Below are 22,625 nucleotides of genomic sequence, written 5' to 3'. Positions count from 1 at the left end.
AAAGCTATGACAATTTTCATACATTTGGTTGTATTTGTTTTGTGCATCTTCCTCGTTCTCAGCGTAATAAACTTTCCGCTCAGTCTACTAAATGTGTTTTTATGGGTTATAGTACTTCATAGAAATGTTTTCTCTGTTATGATCCATGTTCTAATAAATTTCATGTTTCTAGAAATGTTGTTTTCTTTGAGAATCGGTATTTTTTTCCTACTTATGTTGAGTTATCTCCTGCTTCTCTTCTTCTTCCTACTTTTGAGAATTTGTCATCTTCTTCTAAGAGGTTCAAACCTGGATTTGTGTAAGAACGTCGGCGGCCAACTTTACCCCTTCCTGATATTGATCTGCCACCTGAAACTGCTACACAACTAGAATTTGAGAATTCTTCAAGGCCTGCTCCTCTTGAGCCTACTCGGCGATCTACGAGAGTATCTCGTCCTCCTAATTGGTATGGCTTTTCATCTACTTTATCTACCATTTCTGTTCCAACTTGTTACTCACAACCTTCCAAGTATGAATGTTGGCAGAAGGCAATGGAGAAAGAAGTTTTGGCTCTTAAAGAAAATGACACATGGGACATTGTTTCATGTCCTTCAAATGTCCATCCAATTGGACGTAAATGGGTTTATTCAATTAAACTTCATTCTGATGAAACTCTTGATCGGTACAAAGTTCGGTTGGTTGTTTTTGGTAACAAGCAGGAGTATGGTGTGAACTATGAAGAGACTTTTGAACCGGTAGCAAAAATGACGACGGTGCGAACTATTATTGCCATTGCTGCTTCATAAAACTGGACGCTTTATCAAATGGATGTCAAGAATACTTTTCTTCATGGTGATCTCAAAGAGGATATTTATATGAAACCCCCACCAGGTTTGTTCTCATTACCTACATCAGATGTATGCAAGTTGAAGCGGTCTCTGTATTGATTAAAACAAGCTCCCAGAGCTTGGTTTGACAAATTTTGGTCTACTTTGCTACAATTCTCTTTTGGGGAGAGCAACTATGACTCATCTTTGTTTCTTCGGAAAACATCCACAGGTTGTGTTCTTCTTTTGGTATATGTCGATGATATTATTATTACAGGAACTGATTCTTCACTAATCACTAGCCTGCAACTGCAACTTAAGGATTCTTTTCATATGAAAGATCACGATACTCTTACATATTTTTTGGGTTTGAAAGTTCATCGTGATTCATCTGGTGTGTTTCTAAATCAACACAAATATACCCAAGATTTGATTTCTTTGGCAGGTCTTCAAGATTCCTCCTCTGTGGATACTTCATTAGAATTGAATGTAAAGTATCGCCGGGAGAAAGGCGATCTTCTTCCTGATCCAACTATATTTCGGCAATTAGTTGGGAGCTTAAATTATCTTACTATTACCAGGCCTAATATCTCTTTTGCAGTTCAACAAGTTAGTCAGTTCATGCAAGCTCCCCGTCATCTTCATTTGGTGGCTGTCCGTCGCATCATTAGATACTTTCGAGGAACATCTAATCGTGGATTATTCTTTCCTAGTGGTTCGAATATTTATCTTAATGCTTTTAGTGATTCTGATTGGACGGGATGTTCTGACACTCGTCGTTCGGTTACTGGTTGGTGCAGGTTTCTTGGAGAGTCTTTGATATCTTGGAAGAGTAAGAAGCAAGACCCTGTGTCAAAATCTTCAACAGAGGCTGAATATCGAGCAATGTCTACTGCTTGCTCTGAGATTGTGTGGCTTCGTGGACTACTTGCTGAGATTGGATTTCCTCAACCTAATTCTACTCCTCTCCATGCTGACAATACAAGTGTTATTCAGATTGCTACCAATTCGGTTTATCATGAGCGGACCAAACACATCGAAGTAGACTGTCATTATATACGAGAAGCTGTAGATAAAGGTGTCATTACTCTTCCGCACATGTCCAGTGATCTTCAAATAGCTGATGTATTTACAAAATAAATGGCACGACAATGACATCAGTTTCTCGTCGGAAAATTGATGCTTCTTGATCTACCAGCATCAATTTGAGGGGAGATGTTAGCATGATGTAAATATTGTATATTAATGTAATCATATATTGTTGTATATTGGTGAAATTACATAGATTTGATTTAGTAGTTAAAGAGAATAATAGTGACTTTAGTAAGAACAGATTTGGTGGGATAGAATAGCGAATTTAGAGGGATAGAAAAGTTGATCTTTAGGGATAGGAAAACGGATCTTTAGAGATGTAATCATTGAATATTTTCTATTTAATGACAAGACTCTCAATATTGAGAGGCATTCAACAGAAAATTGACACCCATTGCATTTGCCATTGTTGACACGGAAGACAAAGTTTCATGGAAGTGGTTTTTGCGAAATTTGAGCAGGCATATGGTTGGGAGATGATGTGGAATATGCATGGTTTCTGATCAAGCTCTTGGAATTCTACGGAACAATTTAAGTAAGGAAAATGTAGTCTTATTTCGAGTGGTCTGATTGTCAGAACTTGACATGATGACAATACAAAAATCAGGTACATTAGGAAATGCTTCATTGATTGTAATAATGACAACTATACTACTACTGGAAGGTAAGATCCGGTCAATTTTCGGTCCACAGCATGTCCGGACCCCAGGTTCATCCCAAAATCGCAGGCGCCCGAAAATGCTCCGTTCGCGCCGTTTCGCTCATTTATCCATCCAAATGGCCACAAAAAATTAAACGGACCACACTGGCACGATCCCTAACCTATCTGGCACGCCCCGATCGATTTTCGGCCCACGGCAGGCCCGGAGTCCAGACCATCGACATATCTTAATTACTTGAGACCTTAGCCATGGCCGTCATTTCATTAACTAAATCCTCAATAAACTTGCATTGGATATCCTTGTTCAACAGAAACTGCTTCCATTTCTTCTGATTTGCCCTAATTAATTTACCTGGCTGTTTGTCAACCTCCACCATCACCATCTCCACGGCTTCCTTAATATCGTGTTTACCAAAATAGCCATCTTCATCCCTCCTATTAACCTCCACCCCAGCTTTCATATCCCCGCTCACCAGCTTTGCGTTCAAGAACTGGTCACCTTTCTGGGGCAACATAACAACTTGACAGTCATTCACCAGTGCCTCTATCACTGAACTAAACCCTGCATGACATACATAGCAGCCTACACTAGAATGAGCAAGAATGTGCTGTTGGTGCACCCAACCAGAATGAATGATTCCCTTGTCTTTCACTCTCTCCATAAACCCTTCTGGTAGAGTCCTGTTTAGATCGGCTGCGACATCGACATTGGCAGGAAAATTTAAGACCAGAAAGAAAGGAAATGCAATTTGTTCCAAACCCAAAGCCAGTTCTTTGATTTGATCATCATTCAAGAAAGTTTCACTACCGAAAGAACAGTAAATAACTGTTCCAGCTTCAAACTTGTTTAACCAAGTAGCCCATCTCTCTTCCAGTTCTCCTGAAGGTGGATCAGGAACTACAGGTCCCACTAGAAAAACAGGTTTATTGAACTGTGATTTCACATATTCTATATAAGGTCCCTCCATCTGAGAGCAAGTCTTGGCTAGTATAGCTGAGCATCCCTTGAGTCCCGAGAGTACGCGGTCATATACAGTAGGACCACCATGGAAACTTTTGAAAATATATAGAAAATCTCGACCCTCAAACGTTTTGACGGAGGTAATGGAGGTGTGAGGAAATCCAGGTGGAGGTTTCTTCATGTCTTCAAGAGTTGGATAGTTTTTAGGTTGAGGAACTCTAGCAGGACAAGTAAGAAAAGCAGTGGAAAGTGCAACAAAAACAGAATAAAAAACAGTCTTGATCCCTAACTCATCAGCCATTTTAGGGAGCCATTCCTGAGCAAAATCAAAGAGAACAAAATGGGGTTTGAGATGGGAAAGTAGAGTCCTGATTTGTGGTTGCATTAAATCTAAAGCAACTTTGAGAAGTTCAGCAGTTAGTGGTGTCAATTCAGCAGTACTTTCAGCACCAGGTGGTAGACCTTCAACTTGAGGAAGAGTGAGAGGGACAATATGAGTAGTACTGGCAGTAGAATTCAGCATAGATTCGACTCTGCTCGCATTGCCACATGCAGTGAAAAAAGAAACATGGACACCATGAGAGGAGAGCTTGTTAGCCAGCTGAACAAATGGACTAATATGACCAAAAGCAAAAAAAGGGAACATAACTATGTGAAGAACATCATCATTTGAGCTCTCCATAACCATAATTGATTCTGTGTTAGTGTTGAATATGCAAACAACTGCAACTTCTATTCTATATATAGAGATGTAGACAACAAATGGTAGGTAGGATACCCAACTATGGAATAATTAATTACATTACAACTTCCATAAATAGAGAGATATAGAGAGGTAGACGAGAAGGTAAGAGGCATGTGAAGAAAGTTGGATAGCTGAATGGTAAGTATTATGAACGGTTAGCTGTGAGTGATTAACATTTTCGTATTGGCCTCGTGGACCAACCGTCATTCTACAAGACTTGTTATCATAAATATTAGTTCATCACCTTTTTATTAAAAATATATATTTCAAATAACTTGGACCACTTATTAAATCAAAATAATATTAATTAAATATTTTTAATTTTATTCCTACAAGTAATATTCTTTACAACAACAACATACTCAGTGTATTCCCACATAATGAGTTTGTGGGGTAGAGTGTACACAGACCATACCACTACCTCAGGTGAAGTAGAGAGACTGTTTCCGATAGACCCCCGGCTTAGAACCGATAACAGTTTAACAAACACAAAACATAAATGCATATAAACTAGTACAGTAAACAAAATACACTAACACCGCTAGCCACAAGATAATACTAAAAACTATCTAACCGAAACTATTGACATCACACAACCCCATGAACAAGAAACCTCAGACACAAAAGAACGTTCCCCTACTATTACTAATGTTGCACTCCCAGCCTTAACCCTCTACCCTAATCCGCATCCTTCACATCTTCCTATCAAAGGTCATGTCCTCTGTAAGCTGTAACTGTTTCATATCATGCCTAATCACCTCCCTCCAATATTTCTTCGGCCTACCTCTACCCCGCCTAAAATCATCCATAGCCACAATTAATATTCTTTAGAAGTATAAAAATAAGATTGTTCAGTTTCAAGAAAGTATCTAAAGGATAAATTATAAAAATTATTCTTTTTATTTATTCCCGTCATTCTTTTTTAATTGCTCCCCTCGTCGTTCGTGAGTCAATTTGATTAAGTTTCAAAATTAAATTAAATTAAATTAGATCAATTTAATTTTTTAAATTAAAATTTAAATATTCAAATACTACATGAAAAGTACTATAATTATAATTTTTTAAAAATTTGATTAAAAAATCATCTTAAATGTTGATCAAAATTTATATCTAGATTATAAAAAATAAAAATAAAAATAAGCAATTAAAAAATTACAGGGCTAGAAGCCTAGATATGAGTTCGGCTGAATCTATTATCTTTTTTTATTCAAATAATGTATTTATAAAGAAGTAAATTATAGCTACAAACAGTTATTAACACCTAAAAGTCGTTATTTCAGAACATAAAGTTAAAAAATCCTGATTCCATCTCTCAATGCAATCTCGAAATCAAAATGTTAAACCACAATGTACTTTACATAGTGGCAACAACATGTAATTCTGATTTTGAAACAAAAGAAATACCAAACACTCAGATCAAAATATATATATATATATATATAGGTCCAAACCATGAAAGAAATGAGAAATGATAATCCTTATATATAGCACAAAATAATGCTGACATATTCCTCAAACTGAAAATTGGTACATAATTCAAAAATAATAAAGAATGGCAATAGAAAGGTTAAAGAATTACCTAAAAATAACACAATTTTGAATGGGTGAACCTGGAAATGGAGTTGTTGTTTTTAAAGTTAATTAATTTAAATCTTTTTTATATTAAAATAAAAGAATTAAGAAAAAATAATACGTATCAATCAAGTTAGAAAATAATATTAGCAATTATAAACTTCAAATACATATGATTTTGTACAAATTTACCAGTTGATAACATTAGTAACTAATTATTCTCTTAACAAATTCTTCATGCAAGGTGAGTCTTTTTCTTTACAAATCTTAATAAAATAGATATTTTTTTTTATAATATATACTTTTTCATGCTCGACGTGAACGAATATTCATACTACAGTCCAAATCAATAATGCAAGAAGGTCGTTGTCCATAATTAATAAAAGCATTGGTTATGCACTCTATTGTGTACTGAAATATGCATTATTAATACCGTTATTTTTCTATGTATTAGTAATTCAAAGAGTTCAACACATGCATTAACTTGATTAATGGCAATCTTGCCCCTCGAATTCAACATTTTCCAAATTCTTTTACTTGTGGGTAGAAGTGTACAAACCAAACCATCAAGTCAAACCAAACCAAACCGAAAAAAAAAAACTGACTTCTGGTTTGATTTGGTGTTAACCAAAAAAAAAATCAAACCGAATCCAAATATATATATATATATGTGTGTGTGTGTGTATGCATGTATATAATTTAACTTTTTATACATAAAATATTAATTATATTCTACTTTTAAAATACTTTTTCAATTAGTTTTATTAATTTTTAATATATATATATATATATATATATATTCATATTTGGGCCCTTAAGTTGTAATATTTATCCATTAATTGCTAATAAAATGATCCAAAATCCAATATAAACTTAAAACCTAAATTTTTCACTCTTCATCTTATTTTTTAGTGTCAAGAGAGTTTTTCGCTCCTCAATTTTTCATAATTGTGGTTTTTCATTAGCACATGAATGAAAACATACTTGATCTAAACTTCAATCACAATATAATTGTAAACAATGGAGATTATAAAAAAAACGAGAAAAACCAAAAAAAAACAAATAACCGACTAAAACCTAAACCGAAAAAACTGATTTTATGTTGGTTTAATTTGATTTATAGCTTTAATAAACCGACATAATTGGTTTGGTTTTTTTTCAATAGAAAATCAAACCAACCCGACCTATGTACACCCCTACTTATGAGTTTACAATAAAATAGATTAATACATAAAATAATTAAGCAAAAAAATAAATACTGAATTTTAATATGTTAAAAATCATTCACGGGAGTTTTGATTTTATGAAAAAAGAAAGAGAAAATTGTGCGTTTTGAATTTTTATACCTTCATTTATTTTAATTAAAATATTTAAACTACTTTGACCTTTTTAAAGTTTTTCAAATTTAATTTTGATCAGGTAAAAGAAACAACAACATTCATAAAATTTTTATATATTAAAAATTGCGCTCTTTAAAAAAAAATGAAAACAATCAAATGAAAAAAATAATGAAGGGGTTTACTTTATATTTTGTTTTATAAAATTAAAAAATATAGAGGGTATTTTTGTAAATAAATACTTTTTTATAAAAATTATATAAAACATATTCTTTCTAATACATTAAATCAAACACTGTATAAAAAATAATGTCAATATAACTAATACAGGTAGAACTAATACCAACATTACCAATACAAGCATTATTAATACACCATATTCAACATTATTCTTATACACTCTACCAAACAACTCTTAAAAATTGTGTTACCTAGATTCTTCTACTACCAACTCCTTCGTAGAATCATTACAAAAAATACACTGGAATAAATTAAAACCCCTCTACATTTAACTAAATATCTTAGATTTAAAATTGAGGATGAGTTTCTAATAAGGAATATCTCTCCTCTTAAATCGGTTGTAACTTGAATGCCAATAGCAAAGTAAATTTAAATTAATTTTTTAATAGAATTTGCGTAAAAATGATTTTTTTTTTTAAAAAAAAAACATATAGACGTGAAGTCATGTATTATTTATAACGTTAGCTTTTATGCATGAAAATTATATCAACCATAAATCCACGTGACATGTGACAGAAATTGCACCTCATAAGGAACAAGCAAAAAAAAAAAAATTAGAATAAGAATGTCAAACAAATAATTCAATATCCATAACATGGAAAATGGTGGCAAAAGGTTTCACCTAACGTTCATTGCCTTTTCTTTTCACCTAACTTAAACGCCTTTTTTTTTTTCAAATTCAAAAGTGAACAAATAATAATAAACAAACAATCAAAAAAAAAAAAAAATCAACATTGCAAAATTTTCCTGGCTCGTGCATTTTTAAAATCACAATTCTTGTAATTGGACATATATTTCTTATATCAATCAGTTTATTCTAATTCGTCATGTGTTATTTGAGTTTAAATTTTTATTGAAATATAAAGTTGTTCTCACCTTATTATAAAGGAAATTATATCTAAATGAGTCATTTTATGGTATTTATACAAAATATCACTCGGGACAAACTAATTACTACAAGATAATCGAATATTTACTTTGCACGTTCCATTATTCCATCCTTTGTTTATGGACTACAAAAAATTGATAATGCAAGTTGGGAGATCCAAATTAAATGTTTTATTTATCAAGTTGACAATTAATTTGCGTATTGAAGTTAATTAACGAAGAGTTTGCGTTATACTTGTACATGTAATTTCCCAATGTGAAATGAAATGGTCCAACATTAGAAAGATCGGAAGTAGTGACGTATTGACGATTGCTAACTATTTTTCCCATACTTCTACGTCTCAAAATTGTTCCTACTCAAACTTTGACCTCTTGTGAATTATTGACTTGTGTTTCCGCTTGCTTCAATACCTTTTTTTTTTCATTTGGTGTTTAATATTCTCATTGAAATCCGAGGCCCATTCGAAATGCGCTCCCTACTAAGAATTTTTTCATACTCAAAGCTTGAGTCGGAAATTCTGATTAAGGAAGAAACAACCACATCCGCTGATATTTCACACGGTCAATATTGAACATACGGTGAGATGGATGCCCTTCACTCTATATTCTTAATTAGACATTTTAAATTTGAATATTGAATGTGAAGAGAATTATTTTTAAAAGTATTTTCTCCTTAAATTGATTTTACACCACGTAATTTTAAACTAATTTATTTTTTTTATAATATATATGACATTTTTAAAAAATATTTTCTGCCGTTTAAAATTATAAGTGATTGCAGCAGATCATTTTCACGATAATTGATAATAAACAGAGTTGTTAATTTAAAGGAATTACTGAACACGATGCAATCCATTTGGTCCTTTATCAGCCTGATTAAAATACTCCAGAACGAATATTTACAACAATCAATAGTGTCTTGTTACTTATTTTCGTCTATCTTCAATTATTTATTATATTAAAAATATATACTCCATCCGTTTTAAATTATTCATTTCAAATTGAGGTGACACATTAATTAAGAAAAATAATTAATAACATGTCTAGTTTACTATATTATTCTTATTAAATGTTGTTTACATTTTAATTTGAAGAAAAAAGTAATTAATGTAAAAGGTAAAACATGAAAAAAAAAAAAAATTGTCTCTTTTTTATTAATGAAAAAAGACAAGTAAAATGAGAAATAAAATTAGGAAATTTGGGACGGAGGGAGTATTTAATAATAATATGATTTAATTTAAAAAATAATGATAATTTATTACTTTGTGACTTTGTGTTCATTTTAATATTTCTATTACAACAATAATAACATACCCAGTATATTTTCATAAAGTGGGTCTAGGGAGGGTAGAGTTTACGTAGTCCAAATCACTATCTCAAATGAAGTAGAGAGGTTATTTTCAATAGACCCCCGAATCAGGACAAATAATAAATATAACAAAAAATATAAAAGCACACAACTAACAAGAGTGACACCACTAGATAATAAAAAACAAGACACCCACAAAGTCGTATTATAAGTTTGCTATACGAAATCATAGACATCAGCACAACACCATGAACAAGAGGCTACAAGACCCTACAGAAACCAATACAAACAACGCACTTTTTCCTACAATTACGAAAGTGCTCCTACCTACTAGCCCTCTACCTCAATCCGCGTCCTCCACACTTCCTATCAATGGCCATGTCTTCCGTAGGCTGTAAATGCCTCATGTACTGCTTAATAATTACCTCCCTCCAATAATTCTTCAGCCTACCTCTATCCCGCCTAAAACTATTCATATTCAGCCTCTCACACCTCCGAACTGGAGCATCCGCGTAGAGGCGAAGCCAGAATTTCAACTCAAAGAGTTCAATATTTGAAGAAAACCTAGTCAAAGGGGTTCAACACCTACTATAGAGACATAAAAATTAATTTTAATCATGTATAAATGAAAAAAAAATTCATCGAAGGGGGTTCAGTCGAACCCCTCCAAAAGGCTGGCTCCACCCCTACATCCGCGCTCTTTCTCATCACATGCTCGGACCAATGCAACCTCATTTCTCGCATCTTGCCCTCTACCGAAGTTACTCTCACCTTCTATCGAATAATTTTATTTCTAATCTTATCTCTCCTGGTAAGTTCACATATCCACCGCAATATTCTCATCTCCGCCACCTTTAAATTTTGAATGTGGAAGTCCTTAACTGGCCAACACTTCGCTCCATACAACATAGCCAGATGGAATACCACTCTGTAGAACTTACCTTTGAGCTTTGAATGCCCCTTCTTATCACATAAGACTCCCGATACGAGCCGTCATTTCAATCACGTTGCACCAATATGGTGCGAGACATCTTCGTCAATCTCACCATTCTCTTGTATCATAGACTCGAGATACTTGAAACTCTTTCTCTTCTAAATGGCCTGAGAATCCAACTCCACAACCACACTATCCTCATGTGGCAAATTAGTAAACTTACATTTCAAGTACTCCGTTTTGGTCTTGCTCAACCTAAAGCCCTTTGACTCAAGGGTTTGTCTCCAAACCTCCAACTTATCATTAACTCTACCTCGAGTCTCGTTAATCAGTACAACATCGTCAGTAAATAACATACACCGAATCACCTCCCCTTGAATATGTTGCATTAAAATATTCATCACCAAGACAAATAAAAATGGGCTAAGAGTCGATCCCAAATGCAAATCTGTCAAAAAAGAAAAGTGCTCTAAATCTCCTGCTATCGTCCTCACACGAGTCTTTGCGCCATTATACATATCCTGGGTTGACCTAGTATATGCCACGGATACCCCTTTAACCTCCAAGCACCTCAACAAAATCTCCCTGAAAAACTTGTCATACGCCTTCTCAAGATCAATGAACATCACGTGCAAGTCGTTCTTCTTTTCCCTATACTGCTCCACTAATCTTTTCACGAGGTGAATCGCCTCAGTAGTCGAGCTACCTGTCGTGAAATCATACTGATTTTTAGAAATAATCACGATCCTCCTCAGCCTCAACTCCACCATCCTCTCCCAAATCTTCATGGCATGACTCAGTAATTTAAGGGATCGTTCGATGTGAGATATAAGCTATAATAGTTTCAGAATAAAATATAGAATTATTTTATTTCATATTTGGTCGGAGGTAATAGCTAGTGAAGGGATTATTTATCTCATCATTTATGCTTTAGTGATGGAATGAGTTATCCCATATATATGGTGGTATAACTACTATCAAGACTAGGTATACCAGAATTAATTATCAAGACTAGCTATCACACATTTAAACTTTGAAGACACCTTTTTATCACACAAAACTCCTAAGACGAGCCGTCATTTCAACCACGCTGCACCAATACGGTGCGAGACATCCTCGTCAATCTCACCACTCTCCTGTATCATAGACTCAATATACTTGAAACTCTTCCTCTTCTGAATGGCCTAAGAATTCAACTCCACAACCGAACTATCCTCATGCGGCAAATTAGTAAATTTACATTTCAAGTACTCCATTTTGATCCTGCTTAACCTAAAAGCCCTTTGACTCAAGAGTTTGTCTCCAAAGCTCCAACTTATCATTAACTCTACTCGGAGTCTCGTTAATCAGTACAACATCATCAGCAAATAACATACACCTAATCACCTCCCCTTGAATATATTGCATCAAAATATTCATCACCAAGACAAATAAAAATGGGCTAAGAGTCGATCCAGATACAAACCTATCAAAAAAGAAAAGTTCTTTGAATCTCCTGCTATCGTCCTCACACGAGTCTTTGCGCCATCATACATATCCTGGATCGACCTAGTATATGCCATAGACACTGCTTTAACCTCCAAGCACCTCAACAAAATCTTCCTGAAAAACTTGTCATACGCCTTCTCAAGATCAATGAACTTCGTGTGCAAATCATTCTTCTTTTCCCTATACTGCTCCACTAATCTTTTCACGAGGTGAATTGCCTCAATAGTGGAGCGACCTAGCATGAAATCATACTGATTTTTAGAAATAATCACGATCCTCCTCAACCTCAACTCCACCACCTTCTCCCAAACCTCCATGGTATGTTCGATGTGAGATATAAGCTATAATAGTTTTAGAATAAAATATAGGATTATTTTATTTCATATTTGGTGGAGGTAATAGCTAGTGAAGGATTATTTATCCCATCATTTGTATTTTAATGATGGAATAAGTTATTTCATATATATGGTGGGAAAACTACTATCAAGACTAGCTATACCAAAATTAATTATCTCGAGATAACTTGCCCAAACACCTAATAGACAAATAAAGATTAAGGATAATAATTTAATTCTACAACATTTCACGCCACGTTACGTAAATTAATTGTTTTAGCTCTTTGGGTCCCACACAGCTCTCCACCACCCAATCCTCCTCCCCTTTCTAAATTGTAGTACTAACGATTTTTTAATTCCATTCACCCATTATCTTCCCTCCTTCGCCGACACTTCTCGTAGCCGCCGGCTGCTTCCGGTCACCGCTTTATATGTGTTAAATATACTTTTCGTAAATTGACCGAAGAGCTGCCCAGCGCACTAAAGTTCCCGCTAATAGCTATTGAAGCGTAAGAAAATGTCGTTATTAAGAAGAAGAAAAGTACCTGAAAATGAAATTCAATCGGATGTGGAGCCAACAGTTGATGCGGAAGAAGATTATAAGAAGAGTAAGAAGAGAATAAAGGAAGGAAAAAAGCAGAAATGGTCGTGTATTGATAGTTGTTGTTGGTTCGTTGGATGCATATGTTGTGTATGGTGGATATTGTTGTTTTTATACAATGCTATGCCGGCGTCGTTTCCGCAATATGTAACGGAGGCCATTACGGGACCGTTACCTGATCCGCCAGGTGTTAAGTTGCGGAAGGAAGGGTTGAAGGCTAAACATCCGGTGGTATTTATTCCTGGAATTGTTACGTGTGGACTTGAATTGTGGGAAGGACATCAGTGTGCTGAAGGATTGTTTCGGAAACGGCTTTGGGGCGGGACATTTGGAGAAGTGTACAAAAGGTATTGTATCTGTCTCTTCCTGCTCGAGATTAGCTGCATTCTTTTATTGCAAGAAGCATGATTAGCTGAATCTGTAGATGATTCTTGTAGTTAAGGATATTTCAGCCTGTATAGGTGTATTTCAGGATTCGAAAAATTCTTCTAGGATAAAACTAGAGCATAGAAACAGGTATACTGAGATTATTTGTTGAGCAAAAGATGGAAGGTGATTATACCGATTTATGGTTTCATCTGGATCTTGACACTGATTTTGTCTCTTGAGATAGTAGCTTCTTTCAGTAAGGAAAACCGCTTTGACATTTGAAACTTTTTACTGTTATGTGGTCGTATTGCCTGCAATTTCAGCTCCGTCAAAGTTACAGCTTACGAACTAGTAAAGTTTCTCTAATTTGATCTACTTTATTATATCTTCCTTGTGGCAATAGTTCAGAGGGTAATTATTGTTGATGATTAATACAAAAAGATTAGATATTCTAGTAAAACAGATTCTTTAGCCATGATAAAAGATCTAGCTTTACAACTTCAGTGGTTTAATAGAGGGAGATTATAGACCCTTATCGTATTAGACCGTTATTTACGGATTGACCAAGAAACAAACTAAGACATGTCAATTTCCATAGCAAAAACAAGCATAGACTTGACCTCAATATTTTCCAAATGCCATGGACTGACTACTTAGGTATTCTACCTGTTTCAATTCATAAACAGACAATCCATTTTAATCTGTTTCAATTTACATGATCATTTTCTTGATTGGAGAAGTTTCTCATAAAAAACTTATACTCCACTACATTGAAAATTTTGGCGTCATATGACACACCTACCAAAAAGAGGAAAAGAAGAACATCATATATTACACCTTTTCAACAAAGAACTACACTCATTTCAATTTTCGTTCCTCATATACATTCTAGTCAAATAAGTCCAAAACAATGAGGCAGAGGAAGTGCAATGAATAAATTTTTCACGAGCGGAAAGGATGTACTGCTGAAATTGTTAAACTAATCAAATGTCTTTGGGATAGAACACGTGGCATTGAATTCACTTAAAACTTGTTCAGTCAAAGAAACTAATATCCAGCAATAAGTTTAACAGGTAATCCACCACAATTAATTTTGACTGTTGAATTTTGCCCTCCAGGAACAGTAAGTTAAACAGTGTAATACATGTTTCAGTAGGCAGTGCGACTTTCTGATTTAGTAAGAGGGGTAAGTCTATAGAGCTAGTGAAGATTCTTAGAAAGAGAAGGATCAATATTGCGTGTGTGCGGGAGACTAAGTGGGTAGGGTCTAAGGCTAGGGATGTGTATGGTTACAAGCTGTGGTACTCTGGTAGCGAGAGGCGGAGGAATTGAGTTGGCATCTTAGTAGATGAAGAGCTTAGAGGGCAGGTAGTGGAGGTTAAGAGGATCAACGATAGGTTGATGACTGTTAAGTTGATCATTGGGGAGTCTACTCTGATCGTGTGTAGTATTTATGCACCGCAAATGGGCTTGGATGGGGAGGATAAGATGCGGTTTTGGGAGGCGTTGGATGAGCTGGTGAGAGAAGTGCCTAGTTCTGAGAAGATTGTTGTAGCAGGGGATTTTAATGGGCATATTGGAGCGTTATCGGGAGGCTTTGGCGATGTGCATGGAGGTTTTGGTTTTGGGGAGAGAAATGACGAGGGAACTGCTCTGTTGGATTTTGCGAGGTTCTTTGGGTTGGTAGTGGTGAATTCGAGCTTTCCGAAGAAGGAAGAGCACCTGATCACCTTTCGAAGCGCGATAGCCAAGACGCAAATTGACTTTTTGTTGCTTAGGAAAGGGGATAGGGTGTTGTGTAAGAATTGTAAAGTCATCCCGAGTGAGAATCTTTCAACACAGCATAGGCTCTTGGTGATGGACTTAAGTATTAAGAAAGATAAGAAGAGAAGGAATGAGGAGGGTAAACCTAGAATTAAGTGGGGCGGCCTTACGCCGGCGAATGTGAGGGAGATAGGGGAGAAGGTGGCGGGAATGGGGGTGTGAGAGTGCAAGGGGATGTGGATGGTATGTGGGATAGGGCGGCTAGGTGCATCAAGGAGACTGCTAGTGAGGTGTTGGGTATTTCCAGGGGCTGTGCTGGCTATCGTCGGGGGGATTGGTGGTGGAATGAAGAAGTTAGGAAGAAAGTGGAGACTAAAAAAAGGGTGTATGCTAAGTTGGGTGAGAGTAGGGATGAAGATGAGAAGCGGGCTAATAGGGAGGAGTACAAGATAGCTAGGAAGGAGGCTAAGTTAGCAGTCACGGCGGCTAAGACGGCAGTGTTTGAGAGCTTGTATGCGGGGTTAGAAGAGAAAGGAGGGGAAAAAGGGTTGTGTAGGCTTGCTAAGGCTAGGGAGAGGAAGGGTCGTGACCTCGATCAGGTGAAATGCATTAAGGGGGAGGATGGTAGAGTATTGGTAGAGGATGATCACATTAAGAAGAGATGGCAGTCGTAAGTCGATAGGTTATTGAATGAAGAAGGTGATACAGCTATTATTTTAGGGGAGCTAGAGCACGCAGAGGAGTGTCGTGATTTTAGTTATTGTAGACGTTTTAAGGTAGAAGAGGTCAGAGAGGCTATTCGCAGGATGCGTAGGGGTAGGGCGACGGGGCCTGATGAGATCCCTGTGGATTTTTGGAAGTTTTCTATGGAGGCTGGCTTAAGGTGGTTGACTGAATTATTTAACGTCATTTTCAAGTCGGCGAAAATGCCCGAGGCTTGGAGATGGAGTACTATGATCCCTCTTTATAAGAATAAGGGTGATATTCAGAGTTGCAATAACTATAGAGGTATTAAGTTATTGAGCCACACTATGAAGATTTGGGAGAGAGTGGTCGAGTTGAGGTTGAGGAGGATAGTGGCTATCTCAGAAAATCAGTTTGGATTTATGCTCGGACGCTCTACAACGGGGGCAATTCACCTGGTGCGGAGGCTAGTGGAACAGTATAGGGAAAGGAAAAGAGATTTGCACATGGTGTTTATCGACTTGGAGAAGGCGTACGACTAAGTTCCTAGGGAGGTGCTTTGGAGATGCTTGGAGGTGAGTGGGGTACCGGTGGCGTATATTAGAGCAATCAAGGACATGTATAATGGAGCTAAGACTCAGGTGAAGACGGCGGGAGGAGACTCAGAGCATTTCCCTTTCTTGACGTGGTTGCATCAGGGTTCCATTCTTAGCCCGTTTTTGTTTGCTTTGGTGATAGATGTGTTGACGCGGCGTATTCAAGAAGAGGTGCCTTGGTGTATGTTTTTTGCAGATGATGTAGTTTTAATTGATGAGACGCGGGTGTGTGTGAATGATAAATTAGAGGTGTGGAGACGGATCCTTGAGTCTAAAGGGTGCAGGTTGAGCAGGAGCAAGACAAAATATTTGGAATGCAAGTTTAATGATGTGAGGCAGCAAGACGAGGTGGTAGTAAGGTTGGATTCCCAGACGGTGTGTAAGAGGGATAGTTTCAAGTATCTGGGGTCCATAATTCAGGGGAATGGTGAGATTGACGAGGATGTCTCCCATCGTATTGGAGCGGGATGGATGAAATGGAAGCTCGCCTCGGGGGTGTTGTGTGATAGGAAGGTGCCACCCAAGCTTAAAGGCAAATTCTACAGGGTGGCAGTCCGGCCGGCTATGTTGTATGGAGCGGAATGTTGGCCAGTCAAGAACTCTCACATTCAAAAATTGAAGGTGGCGGAAATGCGGATGTTGCGTTGGATGTGTGGTCTTAATAGGGGTGATAGAGTTTGAAATGAGACTATTCGGGAAAAGGTTGGAGTGGCTTCGGTGGAGGATAAGATGCGGGAAGTTCGATTGAGATGGTTCAGGCATGTGATGAGAAGGGGCACTGATGCCCCAGTTCGTAGGTGTGAGAAGCTTGGTTTGGATGGTTTCAGGTGGGGTAGGGGTAGGCCGAAGAAATACTGGAGAGAGGTGATCAGGCGGGACATGGAGCAGTTACAGCTCACTGAGGACATGATCCTAGATAGGAAGATTTGGAGGGCGCGGATTAGGATAGAAGGCTAGTGCCAGTTTGAGTCGTTGGGGTAGAACATTACTTGGTAGATGTATTATTCTTGCTAGGACACTTTGTTGTATGCTTTATTACGAATGTGTTTACTATTCTTTGTTTATTATCCCTTGTAGGTGGCATATTTTTGTCTTGACATCTTGTTCCATACTTTATTAAGTATTTGTCTATTATTCCTTGTCTTGAGTCGGGGGTCTATCGGAAACAACCTTTCTACTTCTCTTGAAGTAGTGGTATGGACTGCGTACATCTTACCCCCCAGACCCCACTATGTGGGAATACACTGAGTTTGTTGTTGTTGTTGTTTTTCCATTTCAAAGTCATGGTTCTTAACCTGTAACTTTTTTTTTAATGATGGGACATATTAACCGAAAAATCTCTGTAACCATTGCTAGCAATTTATTTGACTTCTTTATCTTTTATGTATGGTTACTTTGCAGACCACTGTGCTGGGTGGACCACATGACACTAGACAATGAAACTGGGATGGATCCTCCTGGTATTAGAGTTAGGCCAGTTAGTGGACTTGTTGCTGCAGATTACTTTGCTCCAGGATACTTTGTCTGGGCAGTTTTGATTGCTAACTTGGCCCGAATTGGATACGAGGAGAAATCAATGTATATGGCGGCATATGATTGGAGGCTTTCATTTCAGAACACTGAGGTACTAATGTCTCCTTATGTTGTATCGTCTGTGTTTGTATCTGATCACATCACGTTCAAAGCTGTTTAATTAATCATTTTAAAATGTTATAACTGTGATGCTCAATTTTCCTAAATAGGTGCGTGACCAGACCCTGAGCCGGATAAAAAGCAATATAGAACTGATGGTTGCAACTAGTGGCAAGAAAGCAGTAATTGTTCCACATTCCATGGGGGTTGTATACTTTTTGCATTTTATGAAGTGGGTGGAGGCACCAGCTCCTATGGGTGGTGGTGGTGGACCCGATTGGTGCGCCAAGCATATTAAAGCAGTGATGAATATTGGTGGGCCATTGCTAGGTGTTCCAAAATCTATAGCTGGGCTTTTCTCAGCTGAAGCACGGGATATTGCAGTTGCCAGGTAAACTTGCTCTCTAAAAATCTCTCTTCTTCGCCAGCCAGTTAAAAGGAATGGTGCAAATTATGTAGAGCTAAATCCTTTTATTTGGTTACTGAAACTAATTTGTGACCCCATGGATTAACTTCCTTTATATGCCGTGAAATTATCCCTTGCTTTATGTATTTCAAGCTGCATTCTGAAAACCTCGAGCATCTCAAAAATGTTAACCGGATGTCCTGAAAGCTTTCTATTAATATCCCTTCAATCATTGAACTATTAAAACTATGTATAAAGTTGTTGGTCATATCAACATAACTCTATTTTAGCAGGCAACAAGAGGAAAAACAAACTGCTATAGTGCCCATAAACACCCATCAATCAGGCAACACCAAACAAACATATTACTCCATAATGTCCTCTCAGTAGACAGTACTCATCTTCTTCATCCTCCCTTAGTCATCATTCAGTTCAGCACCAACATCCTCATAGTCCTTTTAGGAGTAGCAAGGTCTTGAAGTTTGTCTTGTATGTAATGCATTTTTTCTTCTTCTTTCTTTAGTAATTCACCTCAATTTCAGGGCTCTAGCACCAGGTGTTCTGGATACGGATCTATTCCATTTTCAAACATTAGAGCACTTAATGAAGATGTCACGAACATGGGATGCAACCATGTCAATGATACCAAGAGGAGGGGAGACGATCTGGGGCGATCTTGACTGGTCACCCGAGGAAGGCTATTCTCCTTGCAAAAGTAAGTCCAGGGACGATGCTGCTCTGATTTCAGGCCATCACGAGAATCAGACACCAGAATCTAAAGCAAAATATTACAGATATGGAAGGATGATATCCTTCGGGAAGGATGCAGCAGAGGCATATCCATCAGATCTTAAGAGGATTGACTTTAGGGTAATGTAATCAGAAACCAAATTCTCTCATTGTTTCTCTCGTATGCTTTATTTTTCCTTTATTTGTTTGAACTTTCAACTTTGATTTCATTGGTGGTGGGTGATCCCAAATGCCAGTTTATGGACTTCTATGATCAGAAACACTGAAGCCCTGGGGTAGATCTTGTGAATAAACTATGTGAACATCTTAACCCCCAATAGCTTTAGCTTAGACCATGTAAATGTGTTAAAAAACCTAAGTACAAATAATTGATTTCGAACCCAGCTAATATGGGATGTGATAAATTCTGAATCTGAACCCATATAGCTCAAATCCTAAATCCACCACTGCTAGGCACCAAAAGATAGCAGAGACAAAATTTTCTATAACGTAATTAGCACTTAGATGTGAAGATCTTGTTCTGATTGTAGTTTTCTTACTTACATTTTCATGCAAGCAGTTGTTCCTGTCACCTTCCTAAAAACTGCTTCTTTTGGTGAACTGCCAAAATCTAATTTGTATACCTGGTCATAACAAAACCAATGGGCACACACGGCATGGATTGCATGTTTAAGAGCCTATATGATGTGCTTGGTGTTTTGTCAGAGTAAAATAAAGGAAACAAAGGAAGTCTAACCATATATTACTAGTGGATGATGTCTTTGTATAACAATTTTTTCTACATATCCTTTATAAGGCATTCTTTTTTTGTGATAATGAGGGCTTATCCAAAAAAAAAAAAAAAAAAAGAAATAATTGAAGTAATGCATGAGGCATTCCTTTAACACTTGCTATCACAACGAAAGAATCTGTTGAGAATTTCCTGTGAAAAAAAAATATCCCCTGCCAATAGAAATGGGAAGAGGTGGTTACAGTTAAAGGTCATATTGAACTTCTTGCTGAAAAGTGTTTATTTACTTGCATATAATCCTCCAAGCTTGTCACTTGTCATTTTTTTCTGAATGATGAGGCACTCCATTCATTATGCCAGTTCATCTGAATTTATTATGCTCCAAAAGACCACAAGAGTGAAAAAAAATTCCATGGGTTTGCTGAAAAGCTGCTGAGTAGAAGCATAAATAGAGAAGGAAAGAATGATAATTGAAAGGAAAAGCAATGGATAATGGAACGATGTTCTCTCCAAAAACCCAAATTTGAAGTTCATATTGGTTATGCTATACAATGTGCCTCTTATAGAGCGAAGAAAAGCCTATTTCCTTTTCTTATTTTTTTTTTTTTAAATAAAACATGATCTTATCAAAAAAAGAAAAAGAAAAGGTTACCCGGGGATTGAACTGAATAACATTAAAGATGGATGATCTGTGACATGTCAGTGTCCTTCCATGATATGGGTGCTTTTTCTTCCTATTTATGCAAATTTGTAACATCTTTTGTCTGTCAAAGTTATGTCTTAACTTCCTTATCGAAAAAAAAAAACCGTTGTCTTAACTTTTTGTGCTCTGAGGCTATATTCAAAAAAATTGTCTTTCCCAATTGCTTCCTGATGCCTGGAAATAACTAGCGTTTGTTACATGCAGGATGCTGTAAAGGGCAGTAGTGTTGGAAATAACACCTGTGATGTGTGGAACGAGTACCAAGAGATGGGTGTTAGTGGTACTAAAGCAGTAGAAGAGTACAAGGTTTATACAGCTGGAGAGATTGTGGATTTGCTCTACTTTGTTGCCCCGAAAATGATGGCCCGTGGTAGTGCTCACTTTTCATATGGGATAGCTGATGATTTGGATGATCCTAAGTATTCACACTACAAATATTGGTCAAATCCATTGGAGACAAAGTGAGTCCTCTTATTTTTTGCTTTTGTGTCTTATAATGTAGTTCTGACTTGAATCCTTTTGCTTTTGCAGTTACAGTCTTGACTATCTTACTTTAAATAACTCACAAAAAATTTGTAGCACTTTCCAATCTGAAGAAAGAACCAATGCTTTTAGGAAGTAAAGCTGCATGATTTCCTTCTTGTGTGGTAAAGAAAAATCAATAGCTTCCCCTTGGGCACACATTTTCTTCCCCTTTTATACAGTTTTTTTCAAACAGGAAAAAGTTAGGATGTCAAGCCTTTTTTAATACTTTTGTTTTCTTGCAGCTCATGGAAATTATGTGAACTGTCATTTAGATTCTCTTCCCCTTCCCCCTTTTGGACTTCTCAGAAGGTTTAGTCAAACTTGAATGTCCATGGCGAGGCTTTGCTAAAATTTGCAGCAGCTTCTTTAGTTATAACTAGTCTTGGTTATTTTGTTCTTGCATTTTGTTTGATCTGATTTATGCTGCAGGTTACCAAATGCTCCTGACATGGAGATCTATTCAATGTATGGAGTGGGCATTGAAACTGAAAGAGCATATGTTTACAAGCGGACACCAACAGCAGGATGCAACATTCCGTTCCAGATTGATTGTTCAGCTGATGAAGAGGATGAAGATAGCTGCTTGAAAGCTGGTGTTTACACGGCAGATGGTGATGAGACTGTGCCTGCATTAAGCGCAGGATTCATGTGTGCAAAGGGATGGCGAGGAAAAACCAGATTTAATCCGTCTGGTGTCAAAACTTATATAAGGGAGTATTATCATGCTCCTCCTGCAAACCTTCTCGAGGGTCGTGGAACACAGAGTGGTGCACATGTTGATATAATGGGTAATTTTGCTTTGATAGAAGATATAATGAGAGTTGCTGCGGGTGGTACAAGTGAAGACTTGGGTGGTGATCGAGTTTACTCAGATATCTTCAAGTGGTCTGAGAAGATCAATTTACGTTTGTGACTCATGGTTGTGATCATCAGTCACTACTCACTACCAGCTTGACATCTTATTTATAAACTTACATACCCTTTCCACTGGATGCCATTCAAATATTCAGAAACGAACAGGTACATTTCCAGATACAGTGCAGGATTTCGTGCTTCCGGTGATGTAAATTGTAACATTAGCAGCCCATCTCGCTGTGCGAGCGCGTGGTAGAGATTGAGATTGAGATGATGTTGTATCATTAAGTGTGCGGAATTTTGGCATTGTGAATTTGTTGTAAGGTAAGGACTTTGGAATGTTGAATGTCGATAATATTTAAATGATAAACTTACAATGCTTATAACTTAGTTGTGTCAGTGAAAGTTCCCGTACAATAGATTTTGATTGTCAGAATTATCACGATAAAGAATTAAAGATGACTCGTGATTCTATTGTGGAAACTTAAACTAATAGCTTATGAGTAGTTTTGCTAATCCCAATCCACACAAAATAAATGAGGGTCATAGATAAAAGTATACTTTATTAAAATACTAGAGGTGCTACGGGCCTAACACTATAGACATTTTTAGCATCAATATTCGATATTAATATACATTGAT

At 36.8% G+C, this 22,625-nt stretch overlaps 4 protein-coding genes across 4 annotated transcripts; 2 read left to right on the top strand and 2 right to left on the bottom strand.

The window, feature by feature from the left end:
• The first annotated feature begins 854 nt into the window (after positions 1–854).
• LOC107864705 (uncharacterized mitochondrial protein AtMg00810-like) lies at positions 855–1,946 on the top strand. The gene is made up of 2 exons (XM_016711137.2): positions 855–870; positions 1,039–1,946. The coding sequence occupies exons 1-2, from the start codon at positions 855–857 to the stop codon at positions 1,944–1,946; spliced, it is 924 nt and encodes a 307-aa protein (XP_016566623.2).
• Positions 1,947–2,434: 488 nt separating this feature from the next.
• Positions 2,435–4,400, bottom strand: LOC107861697 (anthocyanidin-3-O-glucoside rhamnosyltransferase). Its single transcript, XM_016707014.2, has one exon. It carries the CDS (start codon positions 4,206–4,208, stop codon positions 2,787–2,789), a length of 1,422 nt encoding a protein of 473 aa, XP_016562500.1. The 5' UTR covers positions 4,209–4,400; the 3' UTR covers positions 2,435–2,786.
• A 6,303-nt stretch (positions 4,401–10,703) lies between these two features.
• Positions 10,704–12,350, bottom strand: LOC107864706. The gene is made up of 2 exons (XM_016711139.1): positions 12,011–12,350; positions 10,704–11,251 (listed from the first exon to the last, which is right to left on the bottom strand). Exons 1-2 carry the CDS (start codon positions 12,348–12,350, stop codon positions 10,704–10,706), a joined length of 888 nt encoding a protein of 295 aa, XP_016566625.1.
• A 258-nt stretch (positions 12,351–12,608) lies between these two features.
• Positions 12,609–22,369, top strand: LOC107861698 (phospholipid:diacylglycerol acyltransferase 1). The gene is made up of 6 exons (XM_016707015.2): positions 12,609–13,316; positions 17,784–18,006; positions 18,125–18,405; positions 18,963–19,290; positions 20,808–21,064; positions 21,558–22,369. Exons 1-6 carry the CDS (start codon positions 12,886–12,888, stop codon positions 22,039–22,041), a joined length of 2,004 nt encoding a protein of 667 aa, XP_016562501.1. The 5' UTR covers positions 12,609–12,885; the 3' UTR covers positions 22,042–22,369.
• The last annotated feature ends 256 nt before the right edge of the window (positions 22,370–22,625 follow it).

Source organism: Capsicum annuum, chromosome 3 (assembly GCF_002878395.1).
Source record: "Capsicum annuum cultivar UCD-10X-F1 chromosome 3, UCD10Xv1.1, whole genome shotgun sequence".
In the NCBI taxonomy this organism is placed as follows: Eukaryota; Viridiplantae; Streptophyta; class Magnoliopsida; order Solanales; family Solanaceae; genus Capsicum; species Capsicum annuum.
The sequence above is the reverse complement of the archived record's forward strand: the minus strand, read 5'-3'. Positions and strand labels throughout refer to the sequence as shown.

Excerpts from the sequence above, each read along its gene's own strand:
- LOC107861697 (XM_016707014.2), bottom strand. The coding sequence starts at position 4,208 with ATGGTTATGGAGAGCTCAAATGATGATGTTCTTCACATAGTTATGTTC.
- LOC107864706 (XM_016711139.1), bottom strand. The coding sequence starts at position 12,350 with ATGGAGGTTTGGGAGAAGGTGGTGGAGTTGAGGTTGAGGAGGATCGTG. Across the intron at positions 11,252-12,010 it reads GAACTTTTCTTTTTTGATAG|GTAGCTCGACTACTGAGGCG; the intron begins GTTTGTATCTGG and ends ATTTCACGACAG.
- LOC107861698 (XM_016707015.2), top strand. The coding sequence starts at position 12,886 with ATGTCGTTATTAAGAAGAAGAAAAGTACCTGAAAATGAAATTCAATCG. Across the intron at positions 13,317-17,783 it reads TTTGGAGAAGTGTACAAAAG|ACCACTGTGCTGGGTGGACC; the intron begins GTATTGTATCTG and ends GTTACTTTGCAG. Across the intron at positions 21,065-21,557 it reads TCAAATCCATTGGAGACAAA|GTTACCAAATGCTCCTGACA; the intron begins GTGAGTCCTCTT and ends TTTATGCTGCAG.